Source organism: Oncorhynchus tshawytscha, linkage group LG04 (assembly GCF_018296145.1).
Source record: "Oncorhynchus tshawytscha isolate Ot180627B linkage group LG04, Otsh_v2.0, whole genome shotgun sequence".
Classification (NCBI taxonomy): domain Eukaryota; kingdom Metazoa; phylum Chordata; class Actinopteri; order Salmoniformes; family Salmonidae; genus Oncorhynchus; species Oncorhynchus tshawytscha.
The window spans coordinates 57467463-57483952 of record NC_056432.1 but is presented as its reverse complement, the minus strand read 5'-3'; the positions used below and the strand labels follow the sequence as shown (position 1 = coordinate 57483952).

At 41.0% G+C, this 16490-nt stretch overlaps 2 protein-coding genes across 2 annotated transcripts in view; both read left to right on the top strand.

The window, feature by feature from the left end:
- LOC112249085 (T-cell immunomodulatory protein) overlaps positions 1–1762 on the top strand; it is a 131786-nt gene extending 130024 nt beyond the window's left edge. Inside the window, exon 18 of the mRNA XM_024418729.2 lies at positions 340–1762. Coding sequence (XP_024274497.1) covers positions 340–399 — 60 coding nt within the window. The 3' untranslated portion in view covers positions 400–1762. The remainder of the gene's footprint in view (positions 1–339) is intronic.
- Positions 1763–2272: 510 nt separating this feature from the next.
- On the top strand, positions 2273–15566 carry LOC112249083 (neuropilin and tolloid-like protein 2). Its single transcript, XM_024418725.2, has 9 exons — positions 2273–2707; positions 5212–5268; positions 5409–5555; positions 7211–7459; positions 7775–7822; positions 8115–8242; positions 8918–9146; positions 13724–13837; positions 13966–15566. Exons 1-9 carry the CDS (start codon positions 2698–2700, stop codon positions 14628–14630), a joined length of 1647 nt encoding a protein of 548 aa, XP_024274493.1. The 5' UTR covers positions 2273–2697; the 3' UTR covers positions 14631–15566.
- The last annotated feature ends 924 nt before the right edge of the window (positions 15567–16490 follow it).

The following is a 16490-nucleotide window of genomic DNA, read 5'->3' as shown; positions in this document are numbered from 1 at the left end:
CTCCACTGCATTTTGAAGGTTCCCTTTTTTTCATCATACGTGCCTTTTTATGTGCTGCCTGTCGTCAAGGGAACGCTAAAAATAAACGTGAATTATCCTCATTCACCCACAGAGGGTACGTAATTGTACATTGAAGCGATACCACATTAACACTTGTAATAATGATTTCCTGCCTCAGATAGATTGTACCCCTGACCACTCAGTAGGTCTGCTAGTTTCATTTATTATTCTATAATGGTTTCAGCCCCACCAATCTCTCACCATCGCTGACTTTTAGACTCTGCTTGTCTGCGTTTGTCTGACTCGTGACCCCTGACCATTGCCCTGTGTGTGTTTCAGAAAGCGGACGACCGGGAGAAGAGACAGGAAGCACACCGGTTCCATTTTGATGCTATGTGAAGGAGCACAGGAAGAGATGGACCATGGGAAACAGTCATGCCTGCTTTCTGTTTTATTTAAGTTTGCTGGCCGATGGAATTGTTCATTTATTTAATCCCCTCAGCCTCTTGAGGATGAGCCATTTAAGTGTTTAAATATCCATTAAAGATGATCAAATGTAAAAGAGACAGACAGGTTACTTCCCGCATACTTGCACAGATTTGGTTGGAATTTGAACGTGTTCTTTTTTAAATTCACATTCCCTCATACATTTCAACGGCCAAAATGATGGCTGAACCCAAATCTAAACAGGACTACTGAGTGAAAGTACACAGAGTGAAATCCCAGTTGACTTTTTAGTCAATGTTTTGGCTTAGCTCCTTATGTGTGGATGTCAAATCGGCACTAACAGTTTACGTGGTGAATTTGCAATGTTTCAATGTTCAATCCAAGTCATCCTGATCTGCAAAACACTGATTTATTTGTTTTGGGGGAAGCATTGCTATTGTAATGCTACTTGAATTATTATGCATGTCCAGTCATCCATTGTCTTCCTGTATGCCTTCTGTATGTAAATCTGTAAAAGTTATTGTTTTCTATGGACTGCTATAGTGGAATCTTACACATGGAGTCCACTGACCCAAACAGGGTATTTACACTGGATGCATCCATTGTGCTCTACTGTATATCATGCGCATAGTACATGGTCCATAATGAGGGTTAATGTATGTGTCAAGTTTATTATGCACTTTTCCCCTCCTTTTTCTCAAATTCCCCTCCAAATACCTGACACAATGTCCTATCCTTGTTTGACAGCTCCCCCTTTCCACTGCCTCTTACTCAGAGTGGTATTGGAATGGACTGTACTACTGACCCCTCTGGTTTGGTCATGTCCTTTTTAGTCTTTCTCACTCTTAATAATCTTGTTTGTCTCACATGAGAAACATGGTGTGTCTTTGGACTGCCAAACATTGTGTTCATTAAAAACGTCAACTAAACTGTGGTGTTAAATTGAAGAATGGTCCACATAACACTTAAACTACTTTTACTTACAAGGGGAAATAGGTTTGTTATTTAACCAACAGAAAGTGCAATCATCAATATTATCATCAATGTCTAAGCCTCTAATATTAAAAAATTGTATTTCATTTTGAATTAACGTGGGGCACTGTTTTCAGGTGGTACTGGTCTAACATCCAAATATTTATTTTGCTATCTCATGCCTGTGGTTTGAACTTTTTTTTAAACTAATGATTAATAGTGATGTCTAAGATTTATTTTTGTGTTTTGTGTGTGGATTCTGCGTGTAATCGGGAAATATGATCATTGCTTTTGAATGTTTATGGGATGATGGGTTGAAAATTAAAGTGTTTATCATGCTTAATTCATGGTGGTTCTCACTTGTTTTGAATTCATTTACATGTATTTCCGTCTCACTATTGCCTTCCCATTTCATAGACTGGCATGTCCATCCGAAAAAGTCAATTCTCCTAGTGAGCTGATGACTAAAGAAACGATTGGAAGTGACAACTTGGCATAGCCTACGGTTTTGAGTTATTTTTAGCTCATGCAGCATAATGTATTGCAATCTGGCACTTATGGTAAAATGCTAGTCTAATAAAATGGTTGACATTTAAATAGCAGTTGATGTTTTACTGTCTGTTGATGTCTCTTGGGAACAACTTACTGAGTAAAGAGTGTCCTGATTAAATGCTGTCAACATTTCCGTTTTTTTTTTTTATAACTTGCTCGGTTCGTTTTGTATTATATCATAAATGGCTCTGCTCAATTTTACCAATATAATCCTTTAATGCAACACGAGCAGAGAAGATACTTGTACGCAGGGAGAAACGCAGCCGATTTTACGCTCGGCGATGGGGTGCATGCGTACAAGCAGCTCATTCACGCATACATCGCCCAGAGTTTAAATGAGCCTTGTTTGGTGCCATTACTTCAGTTCAGCCACAGACTACTCTGTGCGCGTCTCTCGGATACTTCTGCTCAACCTCACTGGACAATACAACCTACTTTAATAATAGCATATGTTGCATTTGGAACTACAAGACACCTGTCTAGATGGAATTAACGTTGAATCTAATACTTATCGGGAGTGGTTGAAGAAGAAGCGCTTGTTTTCCTCAGAGGAAGTTCGGAGTGGATGGTTTTCTTTCTGACTATGGAATTAAGGCGATCAATGAAAAGTTGGATTGTATAAACAGCGACTCATTGCCTTGGATCCATACAATGGGAAAATAAAGCGTGTAACTCCCCAAGCTTAAGAAGGAGAACGTATTTGGCACCACCACACAGGGAGAGGAAATGCACATAGGTGAGTTTAACAGAGATCCGAGTGATTTTTAGATCCTATTAAGAACCACTGATATTATACAGAAGGTTAATCACTCGTATCGGCTGTGATGTAATTAATCCCTTATTCTTCTGCAATATAAGCGAAACTCATCCTTACCAAATGTATGCCGTTGTATTTTCTCTTGCGCCAAGTTGTATTGTGTTCTTCATGTTTGCAAGAATCCTAAATCCCTGAAAGGCATCGCCATCTGCAGGTTTACTTCTATTCAGTTATATGTTCTATTAGCTTTAATATTAATTTGATTTTTTTACTGCAAGGGGTCGTCTTTGAAACGTGCAAATATCACATTTTATAGGGTAGGATATTGGCACAAGGCTACACAATCCGGAAGAATGCGTTCCAATTTAGGTTACTTTTCTATTAACACCTAAGGTCGATGTCCGCGTCACCGCGGAAATCTAATTAGCATAATGAAAATCCAAATGGTAAAGAGAGATCGTCAATTTAAACTTGATATCTTTTTTTTGCATTGGCTGCGTCTCAATCCACTTTGTGTTACACTATTGCATCTATGGTAAAAGGTGACCGAGCTAGAGAGCTTGAGACAGCTCCTGCTGATTCGCGCAACATCTGGGACAAGGCCACAGCTGCGGTTTGCAGCTCATTTTAAGCCACCATATTATGCTGTGAAATAATGGTGTTTTGTACTGTACTGTAGGCCTATTATTAATAATAATAATAATAATAATAATAATAAACACCTAGCTTGTAAACTACACCGAATCTTATAACCCAGGGCGAGAACCTCATGTTGAGTTCACTTCAGTAGGACTGGGCTACTTCGGTCATGAAGGGCACAAAGTCTGGTCGGCTACGTATTATCAACAAGTTACTGTAGCGATCTAATAACCCTGTGTTTTATTTTGTAATATAATTGCAGAATCAGAATGCATCAGCCAACATCCAACGTGGACATATTTATGCTTTTTGGGTTCATTTTAACCAAGCAATGTGGTAGGCCATCCATTTGTATTTGAAACGCTCTCCCACTCATGTTCTTCCGGTAGTGTAGGCTATTTTGTAAAGGCATTCAACCTTTTTAAATCAGACTTTCAGGTCCATTCAAAACTGTTTGAACCAACTGTGTTCTACAATGAATTCCTGCCATAGACTGCTTTTAGGAGGTAGTTACACTCTCAGTGGTCCCCCATAGTGGAGTAGTATCCAGAAAGGGCAAATCTATGTGAATAGCCTTATAGTCAGGCCATGCATGGAAAGGTGTGTGTGTGTGTGTGTGTGCAGTTTGGCCTTCAGCGTATCAAGGCCGAGAAGAGGGAGGCTGTGTATGTGCGACTGGGTGTGTTTTAAATTCTCTATAGTAGAGAACATGCGGTCTGATTTCTTTTTGCAAGCCTGGGTGGCTATAGTCAATCCATGTTTCATTATGCATCTGTCAGGCTCCCCGCTCACGTTTTTAATGTGATATAATCAGTGCAGTCTATTAAAATCCATGGGGGGTAAACCTACATCGGCTTATCTGGAGAAGACAGTAGTGTTGTGGTCTGAAATGTGCACAGGAGTACAGCGAGCAGTTTTAGCACTGATATTACACACAATGCAGTGCTGTTGCTGCTCCCTCCTCTGATGCCTGTCTCTCATTATGGCATCACGCCTGTGAGCCTTATCCTATTTGTTCTGGTGCTGTCTTCATTCAGGAGGCTGGAGGGTTGGTGATGCTCTGACAGGCCTGATGATGTGGGCCTACCAATGAGTGGTCTCTGATACACCATCAGAGGACAATATGATAACACATACACAGCCTTCTTGATTTATCTGTGAATGGAGGAGATGGCTCTTTAGGCGTCGATCTGAATTCGGCTTCAGGCTTTAGGTTGCGATACGTCTTGGTTCCGATAAGATGCTTTTTATATGAGCTCTCAATGGCACAACCTATGAAGTACAATGGTTGGGATACATCTACAAGACCCAAGGATCAATATTCTGTCCAGTATTGTTTCATGTCCTACACACTTGGTGTTCATGAATTGCAAGATGCATCTTTAGTGTATGTTACTGTCAATGTCGTAGATCAATGGTTCTTTCACTCTGTGTGTGTGTGTGTGTGTGTGTGTGCGTGTGCACTGTTATGTTAGGTTATTATGGATATAAGCAGGGCTATAGTTCTTAATGATGCCCGGTCTAGCCCCTGCGTCAGTTGTTCCAATCACACATACACCATTTAGTAGCAACAACAAAAAAGGTTTATTATTATCTCACCTGTAAGAAAAGAAGGCATGTTTCTCATTTAAACTGCCTATGACGATTTCCTATCTTTAACTAGCCGATTTCAAGCTTCACATAATTGCTTTTTTAATAAGGGATGTGTGCCACACTGTGTTAGATTGCCTATTATTTCAACACTTTGATTAAATTGTTTTTACCTTTTCCACTCGTATTAGACGTTTATTTTATGAATACGTAACGGTGCAAACCATTGACATTTGAATGTTTTTCTATTGCAGCCTGGGTACTCCTTATTCTGATAGAAGAGGGATTTGCCCTGGCACAGAGAACTAAAGGTGCGTCTCCTGTTATGGCGGAATAATTGGTCACGTTGTAGCGCATAGCATTTTCAGTTGCAGTCACAAGAAAATGATCTAATCCCATACATATCCCAATTCAAACATGGGCTTGATTCTTTTCACTGTCTTTTTCTCAGAGTCCATTTCTCAGAATGAAGGCAGTCCACCTCAGAATCTTAACGAATGTGGCATCTGGGTCCGCAACATCAACGGGGGAGTCTTCACGTCCCCCAACTATCCCAACACATATCCTCCTAACAAGGAGTGTGTTTACATCTTGGAAGGTACATTTCTGTTTCTGCCCTCTCTCTTTCACACACACACACACACAAATGGCCTCAGCAGTGCCTTAGAATGTGGATAATAGGTGCTTATTGGTTTGTTGCTATTTTGTCAGCATTTCAGTCACTAGATACACCTACATCCAAAACCTATATATTTGTGATAAAACTCAACCAAGACAAAGTAGGCTGCAGGAACTGATAGTGTGATTTCATCAGTCGGAGAAAAATGGAAGACTTGGTGAAGCTCAAGGGCTCCCCCTGTGGAAACATCAACAAGCATAGCCATAGAACCTACCTTGACAAAACGGCATTGACAATCCAAATTATCAATGTGCATATACAATGAGCAGGGCTAAACCAGGCCAATTCTCCAGATCCGCATGACTCAAACCCAGTAATGAATTGCATCGCTCATCTCCAAAGGTCTTAGGAGGATGAGACACTCAATACTGATCACAGAAGTGTCAGTTAACCTGGTTTATATTTCACAATTTATGGCTTTGTTGAATGCATTCCAGAGACTTTTTGTCTCTCAGATGATGTGACTCTTGGTTAGTGATTGTGTATTTATTTGATTGTTTCAGTGTGTTGTATTGAGTTATCAAGCTAAGCTATGCAACACTACATTTGGTATGTAGCTACTTTGAACTGAGAGCTCTTGTTTCTAATCGTTACCAGGGGAAATATACATGTGATTTAGTGGTGATAACAGTAATGCCAGTTTGGCTGAATCTGTATGGTAGGCTTCCCCTTTCATTCCTGTTCTTAAAATAATGACATTATTTGCTTCCCACATTCCTTCAAAGTACAGCTAATTTGTTTTGGTGTGTGAGCTGACATTCTTTTGTGTCGGTGTGGGGGAGCTAGTGACACAATTTGTCTTTAAGGTGTGTGTCTGAGCTGTGACATCATTTTAAATGGTGGTATCAGTTGTTTCAGTTCAAAGGCATTGCCTGCTCTTATAAACGTTTCTACCGTTTTGCCATTTTATCATAGCAGGCAGTCTGATTCATATGTAATTCATCTATAAAGACCGGAATTAGCTGGATAAAAAATAAATAAAAAATGGTGTGTGCAACTGGTAGCCATGTTGATTCTGGGAGGTTACTTGAGCCAGTCATTTAGGGTGTGATTTACATGACAAGAACTTCTAAACTCAAATGAATGGTTGAGGTTTTGTGTTTTGTTCAGAACCTGTAAGGAAACATGCTGATATGTCATGCCAAGTCATGTGTGAATGCATCAGCACATGTGCATTAGTGTAAAGGCTCAATTCAATCCGTGTCACTGAAGTTCAGCGCAATTGAAATGTAAATCCCACACACCATCATAGCCATGGTTAAAGCTGCATATGCCGGCTCAATTTTTAAAAATGTTTTTAATTATAGCGCTGAATTCGGCAATAAGGATTGAATCGAGCACTGAGTATGGATACCTTTCTGTGTTTATGCAGGCATCCATAAACTGGCTGTGAATATGAGTAGAAAACAGGAGTTTAGTTGTTACCATTTTTTACATTTACATTTTTATTTATATAAAAAAACACGTTTCTGTGCAGACTGAGACCCTGCTGTACAGGTAAATGCAGTCCATGGAGCAAAGCCTTTTGGCAAAAACCCAACACACCCCTCCTCCTCTTCTCTCACCTTCTCCAGCTCTCCCTCGTCAAAGAATCCAGTTGGCCTTTGATAAGAACTACTACATGGAGCCCTCCTTTGAGTGCCGCTTTGATCACATCGAGGTACGGGATGGTCCGTTCGGCTTCTCACCGATCATCGACCGCTTCTGTGGGTCGAAGAACCCAGGCCTGGTCACCTCCACGGGCCGTTTCATGTGGATCAAGTTCAGCAGCGACGAGGAGCTGGAGGGTGTTGGGTTCCGTATCAAATACACCTTTATAGCAGGTACACGTTCTCAGTTAGAGCTAGCCTACTGGGCATATCCTCATTACATACACAGTCATAGGTGTGGATAATGAGGACAGCAGCACAGCCACAGATTCACGGTCAAAGGCCTCATTTATCTTGTTTGTTCCCATCCAATTTTATACACTAGGACACTGAAGTCAGCGTCTCACATCGGGCCACAGATATTTGCCCCCAATGGCCGTCCCCAGTTTATCTGGCTTCCTTTTTAATGAGATCTTCTCACTTTTCTTTACTCATGAATTCCAGCTCAGTGTATCAAGACTCATGTGCTTTCCTATTTTATCATTTCAGATCCAGATTTTCATCTGCACGTGGGTGGACTGTTAAACCCGATTCCAGGTAAGCTCTTCAATATTTCACCGGTTTGTCCGATCCGATTTGAAGAGCTCTGTGCTCTAAAGCTTACTGGGTGCTATCTTTCACTGACACATGCTCTTTCACACACAGGCACCTCTCTTTTTCCTCTCTCTCACATTCTCTCTTTCGCTCTCCCTCTATAACATCTCTCTTGTCAATTTGTTCCTGTTTTTCTGTCTCTTCCCTTATGCTCACCTTTCCTTCTTCTGCAATTCTTCTCTTATGTGTGTGTGTGTGTGTTTTCCCCCTGTCCTCCACCTTTCTCTCCCCTCAGATTGTCAGTTTGAGATTGCTGGCTATGATGGTGTTATCCGCTCCAGTCAGGTAGAAGAGGAGGATAAGATTAAGACTGGTGACGCTCTGGACTGTATCTGGACCATCCGCGCTCCTCCTCAGTCCAAGGTGAACAGCTTGTTCCCCCGCTCCTTCTCTCCAGTGGCTAAATGGGTCATCACGTCACTCACTGCAGAGATCCAGCCACTGAAAACACACCCATTGATTAGAACACAGGAGACTGGGAGTAAGACACGCCAGTCCCCTAACCCCCTCTCCCTGCTGTGGAAACAATGAAGGGCATCTCAAATTAGCAGTAGCCTAACCAGGGCAGCAGGTATTAGGCCAATGTTGCAGAAAAACAGAATCAGCAGTATTGGGAATGAAGCTAAAAGCAGTCACTCGATGTCTGCAGTCTTACGAGTTCAAATGTGCTAAAGAGGCTGGATTGTTCCTGGCTGAATTCACAATGTGCTCTCTAGAACGATAAAGCGACAGTTTAGGTATTGGCAAAATGTTAAGATTAGAGCCTTTCCTGTGGGTGCAAAGCATCAATCTTGTGCTCAAAAGATTTTAGTTCTGTAACTCTTCATCTGAGGTCAATGATTCCCAGTGGTTGTGTGCTGCACAATTAGGCGAAGCCTACCAGGATAGGCTTAGCCTAAGTATGAGTGTATTATCCTTCAGTTCCAATATCCCTTTATAAATGCTTCAATTTTCCCTTCATTTTGGGTTTCATTTCTTTCTGAGTGTCAGCTGGGTCGCCATGGTTCTGTGTTGTAACGTGGTGATTTCTGGCTGTAGATTTACATTCGGTTCCTGGAATACCAGATGGAGCACTCCAACGAGTGCAACAAGAACTTTGTGGCCGTGTACGACGGCAGCAGTGCCATCGAAAACCTGAAGGCCAAGTTCTGCAGCACCGTGGCTAACGACGTCATGCTAACCAACGGGGTGGGAGTGGTGAGGATGTGGGCCGACGAGAAGAGCCGACTCAGCCGCTTCCAGATGCTCTTCACCTCATTTGTCGACCGTGAGTGTTCTCCTTTTTTATTTTTAAATAATAATAATCTTACTTACAGTTATTGTGGGCCATCTGAACCAAGAGTTAGTATGGAGAGGAATATTTACGATCAGTCTGGGTACGTTATCAATTGGCAGGTCCTCTTTTCTCGTTATTTTTTATTTTTTTAATTCCCATGATTTAGTGGTCAGTATTTTCTCCAGACACACAAGCAGATTTCTGAAAGGTTGGAAGAGATAAATGGGGCCAACTGCCCATTATTCTTCTTGATTTATTGACGACATCTGCATTCTCTGAATAGTAAATAACTAACTGACATTCAACTCTCCATTTTAGAAATGGAAAATGTAATTAAAGTGGCATACTAAGCAGTGATATTGCAAAGCCAATTATTTTCCCCGGCCTTTGCTGAGTACCTCAAAGAAAATGTTATTGATATGCAGGTAACAGTGAAAGACATTGGCCATAAATATGGTTCATCGTTCACAATGGACAAATGGGATTTATCTTCCATTGATGAATGGAAAAGCTGAATCATTTGAAAATAATAATGAAAAATAATATTCATTGTTATTATGATCAGAAGCTCTGCATTAAGCTCTGCCTTTTGCATGGCAGATGTTGTATGTAAAAATGCATTTCCATGGAGGAAAGAGTTGAAAACGTTTTTTTCCAAAACATTATATCCATTGTCAGAAATGTTAGTAAATTAGCTTTTTATGTTTAACCCTTTACACTCTTGACCTATATAGACAATTATATATTGAAATGTTTCTTAGGCATTCATTCACAAGGAAATTCAGAGAAACCAATAGTAATTTTGGTGCGTGTGGAAAGGAGTCGGGTGCATGTTCTGCGGCAAATTTTATTCACCATAGACAAATGGGCTCATTCTGTTTAGAACAACCGAGGGTGTGACACCCTACTGTCTTGTAGTTTGACATCAAACATAGTGGACTCATGTATATGACATGTGTTTTGTGATATGGAAATGTAAATTGCACATTTGGACTCACAGGTGTTTGACATGCTTGAATGACATCAAAGTTGTATTTATTCTAATCCTCAACATCTCATCTTTCAAAATACATGAAGTTATCTTCATAAATCGCATTTCCCTCACTCAGACAACAAACATTTGCAAATATTGCCCATTTAGCGGGAAGGATTGGGTAAACTTCTTGTTATGTGCCATGCTCAAATTCAGAACGGCTGTCAGTCAAAACCCATACAGCGCTGTGAAGCGCAGAGCCTGACCTCTGAAGTTATTTATAGCATGTTACTGCACAGCCACTGCGTTCAGATTTAGGTGATTATCAGTGCCAAAATCTGCCATTCTCAACCCGTATATGGGTATGAGTGTGAAGGGCTACATAACTTCTGATAGAAATTGGTGTTTTTTTTCCCAGATCTAATCACTGCATTGGGTTTTTAAATAACAGACTAGTATTTGCTTGAAACATATCACTAGATGGTTTCATTTCAGAGAGACATATAGCAATGTTTTATTGCAAAACAAGATATCCGCCTCACTCTCAGAGAAGAAAGTAGTCCTGCAAGATTTTATACGATCAAATGTGACAAATAATGACATGTTTATTAAAGAACTGTACAAATGATACATTTGTGACATCGATATAAAACATGATATATACTGTATATGCACACAGTACCAGTCAAAAGTTTGGACACTCCTACTCATTCAAGGGTTTTTCTTTATTTTGACTATTTCCTAATTTGTAGAATAATAGTGAAGACACCAAAATTCTGAAATAACACACATGGAATCATGTAGTAACCAAAAAAGTGTTAAACAAATCAAAATATATTAGTAGCCACCTGTTGCCTTGATGACAGCTTTGCACACTTTTGGCATTCTCTCAACCAGCTTCACCTGAAATGCTTTTCCAACAGCATTGAAGGAGTTCCCACATATGCTGAGCACTTGTTGGCTGCTTTTCCTTCACTCTGCGGTCCAACTCATCCCAAACCATCTCAATTGGGTTGAGGTTGGGTGATTGTGGAGGCCAGGTCATCTGATGCAGCACTTCATCACTCTCCTTCTTGGTCAAATAGACCTTACACAGCCTGTAGGTGTGTTTTGGATCATTGTCCAATTGAAAAACAAATTATAGTCCCACTAAGTGTAACCCAGATGGGATGGTGTTTCACTGGTTAAGTGTGCCTTGAATTCTATATAAATCACTGACAGTGTCACCATAGAATCACCATCACACCACCATCTCCATGCTTCACGGTGGAAACCACATATGCGGAGATCATCCGTTCACCTACTCTGTGTCTCACTCACAAAGACACGGCGGTTGGAACCAAACATCTCAAATTTAGACTCATCAGACCAAAGGAAAGATTTCCACCGGTATAATGTTCATTGCTAGTGTTTCTTGGCCCAAGCAAGTCTCTTCTTATTGGTGTCCTTTTTAGTAGTAGTTTCTTTGCAGAAATTCAACCATGAAAGCCTGATTTCACGCAGTCTCCTCTGAACAGTTGATGTTCAGATGTGTCTGTTACTTGGGCTCTGTGAAGCGTTTTATTTGGGCTGCATTTTCTGAGGCTGGTAACTCTAGTGAACTTATCCTCTGCAGCAGATGTAACTGGGTCTTCCTTTCCTGTGGCGATCCTCATGAGAGCCAGTTTCATCATAGCGCTTGATGGTTTTTGCGACTGCACTTGAAGAAACTTGACTGACCTTCATGTCTTAAAGTAATGATGGACTGTCATTTCTCTTTGCTTATTTGAGCTGTTCTTGCCATAATATGGACTTGGTATTTTACCAAATAGGGCTATTTTCTGTATACCAACCCTACCTTGTCACAACACAACTGATTTGCTCAAGCGCATTAAGAAGGAAAGAAATTCCACAAATGTAACTTTTAACAAGGCACTCCAGTTAATTAAAATGTACTCAAGGTGACTATCTCATGAAGCTGTTTGAGAGAATGCCAGGAGAGGCTAAGCTGTCATCAAGGCAAAGGGTGGCTACATTGAAGAATATTTGTTTAACACCTTTTTGGTTGCTACATGATTCCATATATGTTATCAAAATGAAATGAAATGTCTTCACTATTAATCTACATTGTAGAAAACCCCTGGAATGAGTAGGTGTGCCCAAACGTTTGATTGGTACTGTATATCAATATAGTAATATGAATTTTGGGCTCTGGTAAAGAGTAGTGCACTATATAGGGAATAGGATGCCCTGTGGAAAGAGACTAACTCTAACCAAACACCATAGCATGAGGTTAGATTTATGATGGGTTTCATTTATATGTTAAATATACAGGATACGAACGTTACATTCCAGCTAAACAGTGTGTGTTTTTATATATGCTGTATGCATATATATATATATATATATATGAGGAGTAATATTTTACATACTCATATGTACCCATAACCATTAATTTATCATGAAAAAAACCCACAAAGAATTAGTCGATATAGCGTTTTGGAAATAAACTCTTCAGTTGTTCCTCGACCACACTATTTTCATTAAATGCCTGAATAATCAGAGATATATTAATTGCTGTATTCATTTTGGATATTTTTAAATATTTTTATTCTCATCACTGCAACACTTAATGACCTTCTTTTTTTTTTCCTTTTTTCTTTTCAACAGTTTTGTAAGAGAGCTCTTAAAACATTCTGACGCATATTAAACATGACCACATATTTCACAATGATTACCTTGCTTTTGCAGAGACATTCAGCTTAGTAATCAGTCAAGGCACTTTTACCTGCATCATCACCTTGGACATTTTTGTCCTTATCCTTCTCAGAACACCACTGACACACTTAGTCCTGTGCATCATCATTTTCATTACCTCTGTGGTTCTGGGTTCTCTCAGAACCACAGATGGGGAACACGAACCAGCGCTGACACCCAGAGACAGTGTCAGGCTTTTTGAATGCGAGAGATGTCTAATCGGTTTGGAAGTGAGCGCGTAGTCAGGGGAGCTCTACGCACTCAACGGGAGACGAAAGGCGTGTTCTGACCCCTTTTTCCCCGCTGTCAGAACCGCTTAGCCTCGCAGCAGTGGAGGGGAATGGTTTGGTGTTCGGCAACGTGCCCTAAACATTGTGTATGTGTCAGGTGTGCGGTGGTACCTGGTGGGGGCTAGTGTCTACCTTGCTGTAGTACTGTCTGATGGGGTTTGAGAGGTGTGGGGGGGGTGGCAGGAGGAGAGGGGATGTAAGTGTGTGGCGGGGGGCATCCTGTTAGGACCCACAGAACCAGCCTCGCACGTCCATCTCCTGGGCGTAGCAGCCCACGTTCAATTTACCAGCCTTCTTGGCTGTCTCGTGACTCGCATTGTAAGAGCTAGTTTAATCTGGAGTCTCAGCGCGCCTGGCCATCTGTGCCTCGTGATGGCCGTCTAAATTGATTTACTGCACTCCATACGCTGTTTTCCCCTCTACACGGTGGCTAGGAGAAGCAGCCATTTCAATTGCCAATCATGTCATGCAAGCTGTAAATGATGATGTATGGTTTTAAGTTGCAGACATCTAGCATTTTATTGCAGTAGTTTTCATCTTTAATAACTTTACCTTGTCTCTTGTTTCAGCCCCATGCAATAGCAACACATTCTTTTGCCATAGCAACATGTGCATCAATAACTCCTTGGTGTGTAATGGGGTACAGAACTGTGTCTACCCCTGGGACGAGAACCATTGTAAGGGTGAGTGAAACTTTAATTTCCTATGGGATACTTTTAATCATTTCGTACTTTTATCGCGTGGTAAATTGACTTATGACAACCAAACCATTACAGTAGACTTACTATTTTTTTTTCCGCTTCACAAACAGAGAAGAAATCCAATGGCCTGTTCCATCAGATCACTAATACCCACGGCACGGTGATCGGCGTGTCTTCAGGCGTGGTTCTTGTCCTACTCATCATCTCCATCCTGGTCCAGATGAAGCAGCCCAGGAAGAAGTTGGTAGCTCGCCGGCCAGTCTTCAACAAGGCTGGCTTCCAGGAGGTCTTTGACCCTCCCCACTACGAGCTCTTCTCCCTCCGTGACAAGGAGATCTCCTCTGACCTGGCCGACCTATCAGAGGAGCTGGAGAGCTACCACAAGCTGCGCCGCTCCTCCACCACGTCTCGCTGTGTCCACGAGCACCATTGTGGCTTGCAGGCCTCGGGGAGCAGCTTGAAGCAGAGCCGCACCACCCTCAGCTCCATGGAGCTCTCCTACCACAACGACTTCTCCAAGCCCCCGCCCATGAAGACCTTTAACAGCACCTATAAGAAAAGCTGCTACGGCTACAAACAGACTCATGATTGCGCCGAGAAGGTCATTGAAGACCGCGTCATGGAAGAGATCCCCTGTGAGATCTACGTCCGCGGCGGAGCGGCCGGGCCAAGTTCTGGACCAGGAGGCTGTGGCACCCTGAGCTCCCGCAACGGGGGCCGCAATAACACCAGCATCGTCGACCCCCAGCAGCGCTCAATGTCCATGGACTTCTAGGTGAAGAGAGGAGAGGGGGAAGAAAAGGAGAGGAACCTGACTCATTTATTTTCTGTTTTCCTTCTTTTGATCAGTATAATAGGGAAGACTCTCGCATGCAGATTCAGCCTTTCCCCTGTATGCTCAAAAGAACTGGACACTGCCACACAGGGAAACAGAGACACCGATGAAAATTACTTTAGACTGTTTGCTGTATTTATATTCATTCACATGTCAAGCACAGATATATTATTCTTCTCATAACTTATTTTCGTCTTTATTTTCGTCTATGTACTGTATATTAAAACCAGAATATCAAGCTTCATGTTGTTGCTTGGCTTTTAACCCATTAATTTGATATTGTTTGATTTGATAAAAATGTGCATATATGATGACAATGATTTGATGCGGGTTATGATTACCACACACATCCACACACTTGCAGAGCCCCAATGAATATTCCATGTCTCGAGAGAACACCGTAAATATACATTCAGAAGTGTCAGATTTTCATGTATAATATCTAGACAGATGTGTGCTTTTTAACATCTTGGGTCCATTTTGGGATTTTTAAGTTCAGATGTGGACTATAGTGGTGAACCCAGAGGATATAAAACAGAGGGAATCTATAACGGGATTGGGATGCCCACACAAACTCGCCTGGTACAGGGTTGAGTTTCCATGAACTTTTGACAAGATAGATGAGCTAAAAGGGTAATATAGGAGTGGGTAACAAATTCAGAGTGATGTGAAATAGTAGCCTAAATAGTTTAGCGACTTTTAATTCAGAAACGTTGTTATACCTGAATGGTGGAATAAGGACTTCAGATTGTGTCTTCTGAGCTGACATCTAAAACAAGCACAACATGTTTTATCAGACAGACATGGGCCACCATTTATTATTTCAATCATTGGTTGTAGGATTTCATTGTTTCATTAAAAGAGACCTTACTCATCTACCTGTGTCTGCCTTTCATTTCATAAGTAAACACTGACAGTTGCTCTCCATAATAAATTTTAAAAATACCAAAACCCCACAACTTAATGAAACAGCATAGGAATTGCAAATAATGAAAATGCCCTGAAGTTAAGTTTTTGTTCTGTTGATGTGTACAAATACATAGTATTCTTAGCCATTTTAGAAGAATTTCAAATTAGTCTCCAATTCATTATGTTTATTTTAATTAATGACCATGATTTACTCTGCTCAGTCATATAAAAAATGTATTTATATGATTATATTATACATGGAACAGATGTAATAAAAAAAAAGAGTTTTGTGCAACCGTCCTTTTAAGAGCCCTCTTCAATCAAAATGAACTATGCAGCATGCAGTGTATAGGATCTTATGTCCATTCGTGTCTGTAGTAATCAATGTCAATTAAATATAATTTCACTTAATTTACTGCAACATGATAGTCAGATGAGACACACAAAACACAGAGACAGACATCAGTCATAGAGGCTGATTCTCTCTCCACCAACCAACATCCCAACCCCCTATCTCTACTGTCATGTTGCATTAGACAATATGAGAGGGCTTAGGGCTTCATCCATCTTAAAAAGGCAGAGGACAGACAGAGGGCTACTAGTACCAATGGGGTCTGAAGCTACAATGAAGCCCTCTGAAAGCCACAAAAACCATCTATGAACTCTATGAACTTAGTGACAGAGGTCAACAGAAGGTGCTGTGATGCTGGTAATTCTCAATCTGCCTAAATTGAAATAGACCCATAGTAATCTAATACTCAAATGATCTGTCACAAAGTTATGGGAACTCAAGTGTCCTTTTGTCCCAGGTTCCAGCCATTACAACACCTCATGGATACGATACACAGTTCATATTCCTACCAACATAGACCCAATGATATGATTCTGTCG

Coding starts and splice junctions, on each gene's coding strand:
- LOC112249083 (XM_024418725.2), top strand. Junction 5,269..5,408: donor CCTGGCACAGAGAACTAAAG/GTGCGTCTCCTG, acceptor TCTTTTTCTCAG/AGTCCATTTCTCAGAATGAA. Junction 7,460..7,774: donor CAAATACACCTTTATAGCAG/GTACACGTTCTC, acceptor TTATCATTTCAG/ATCCAGATTTTCATCTGCAC.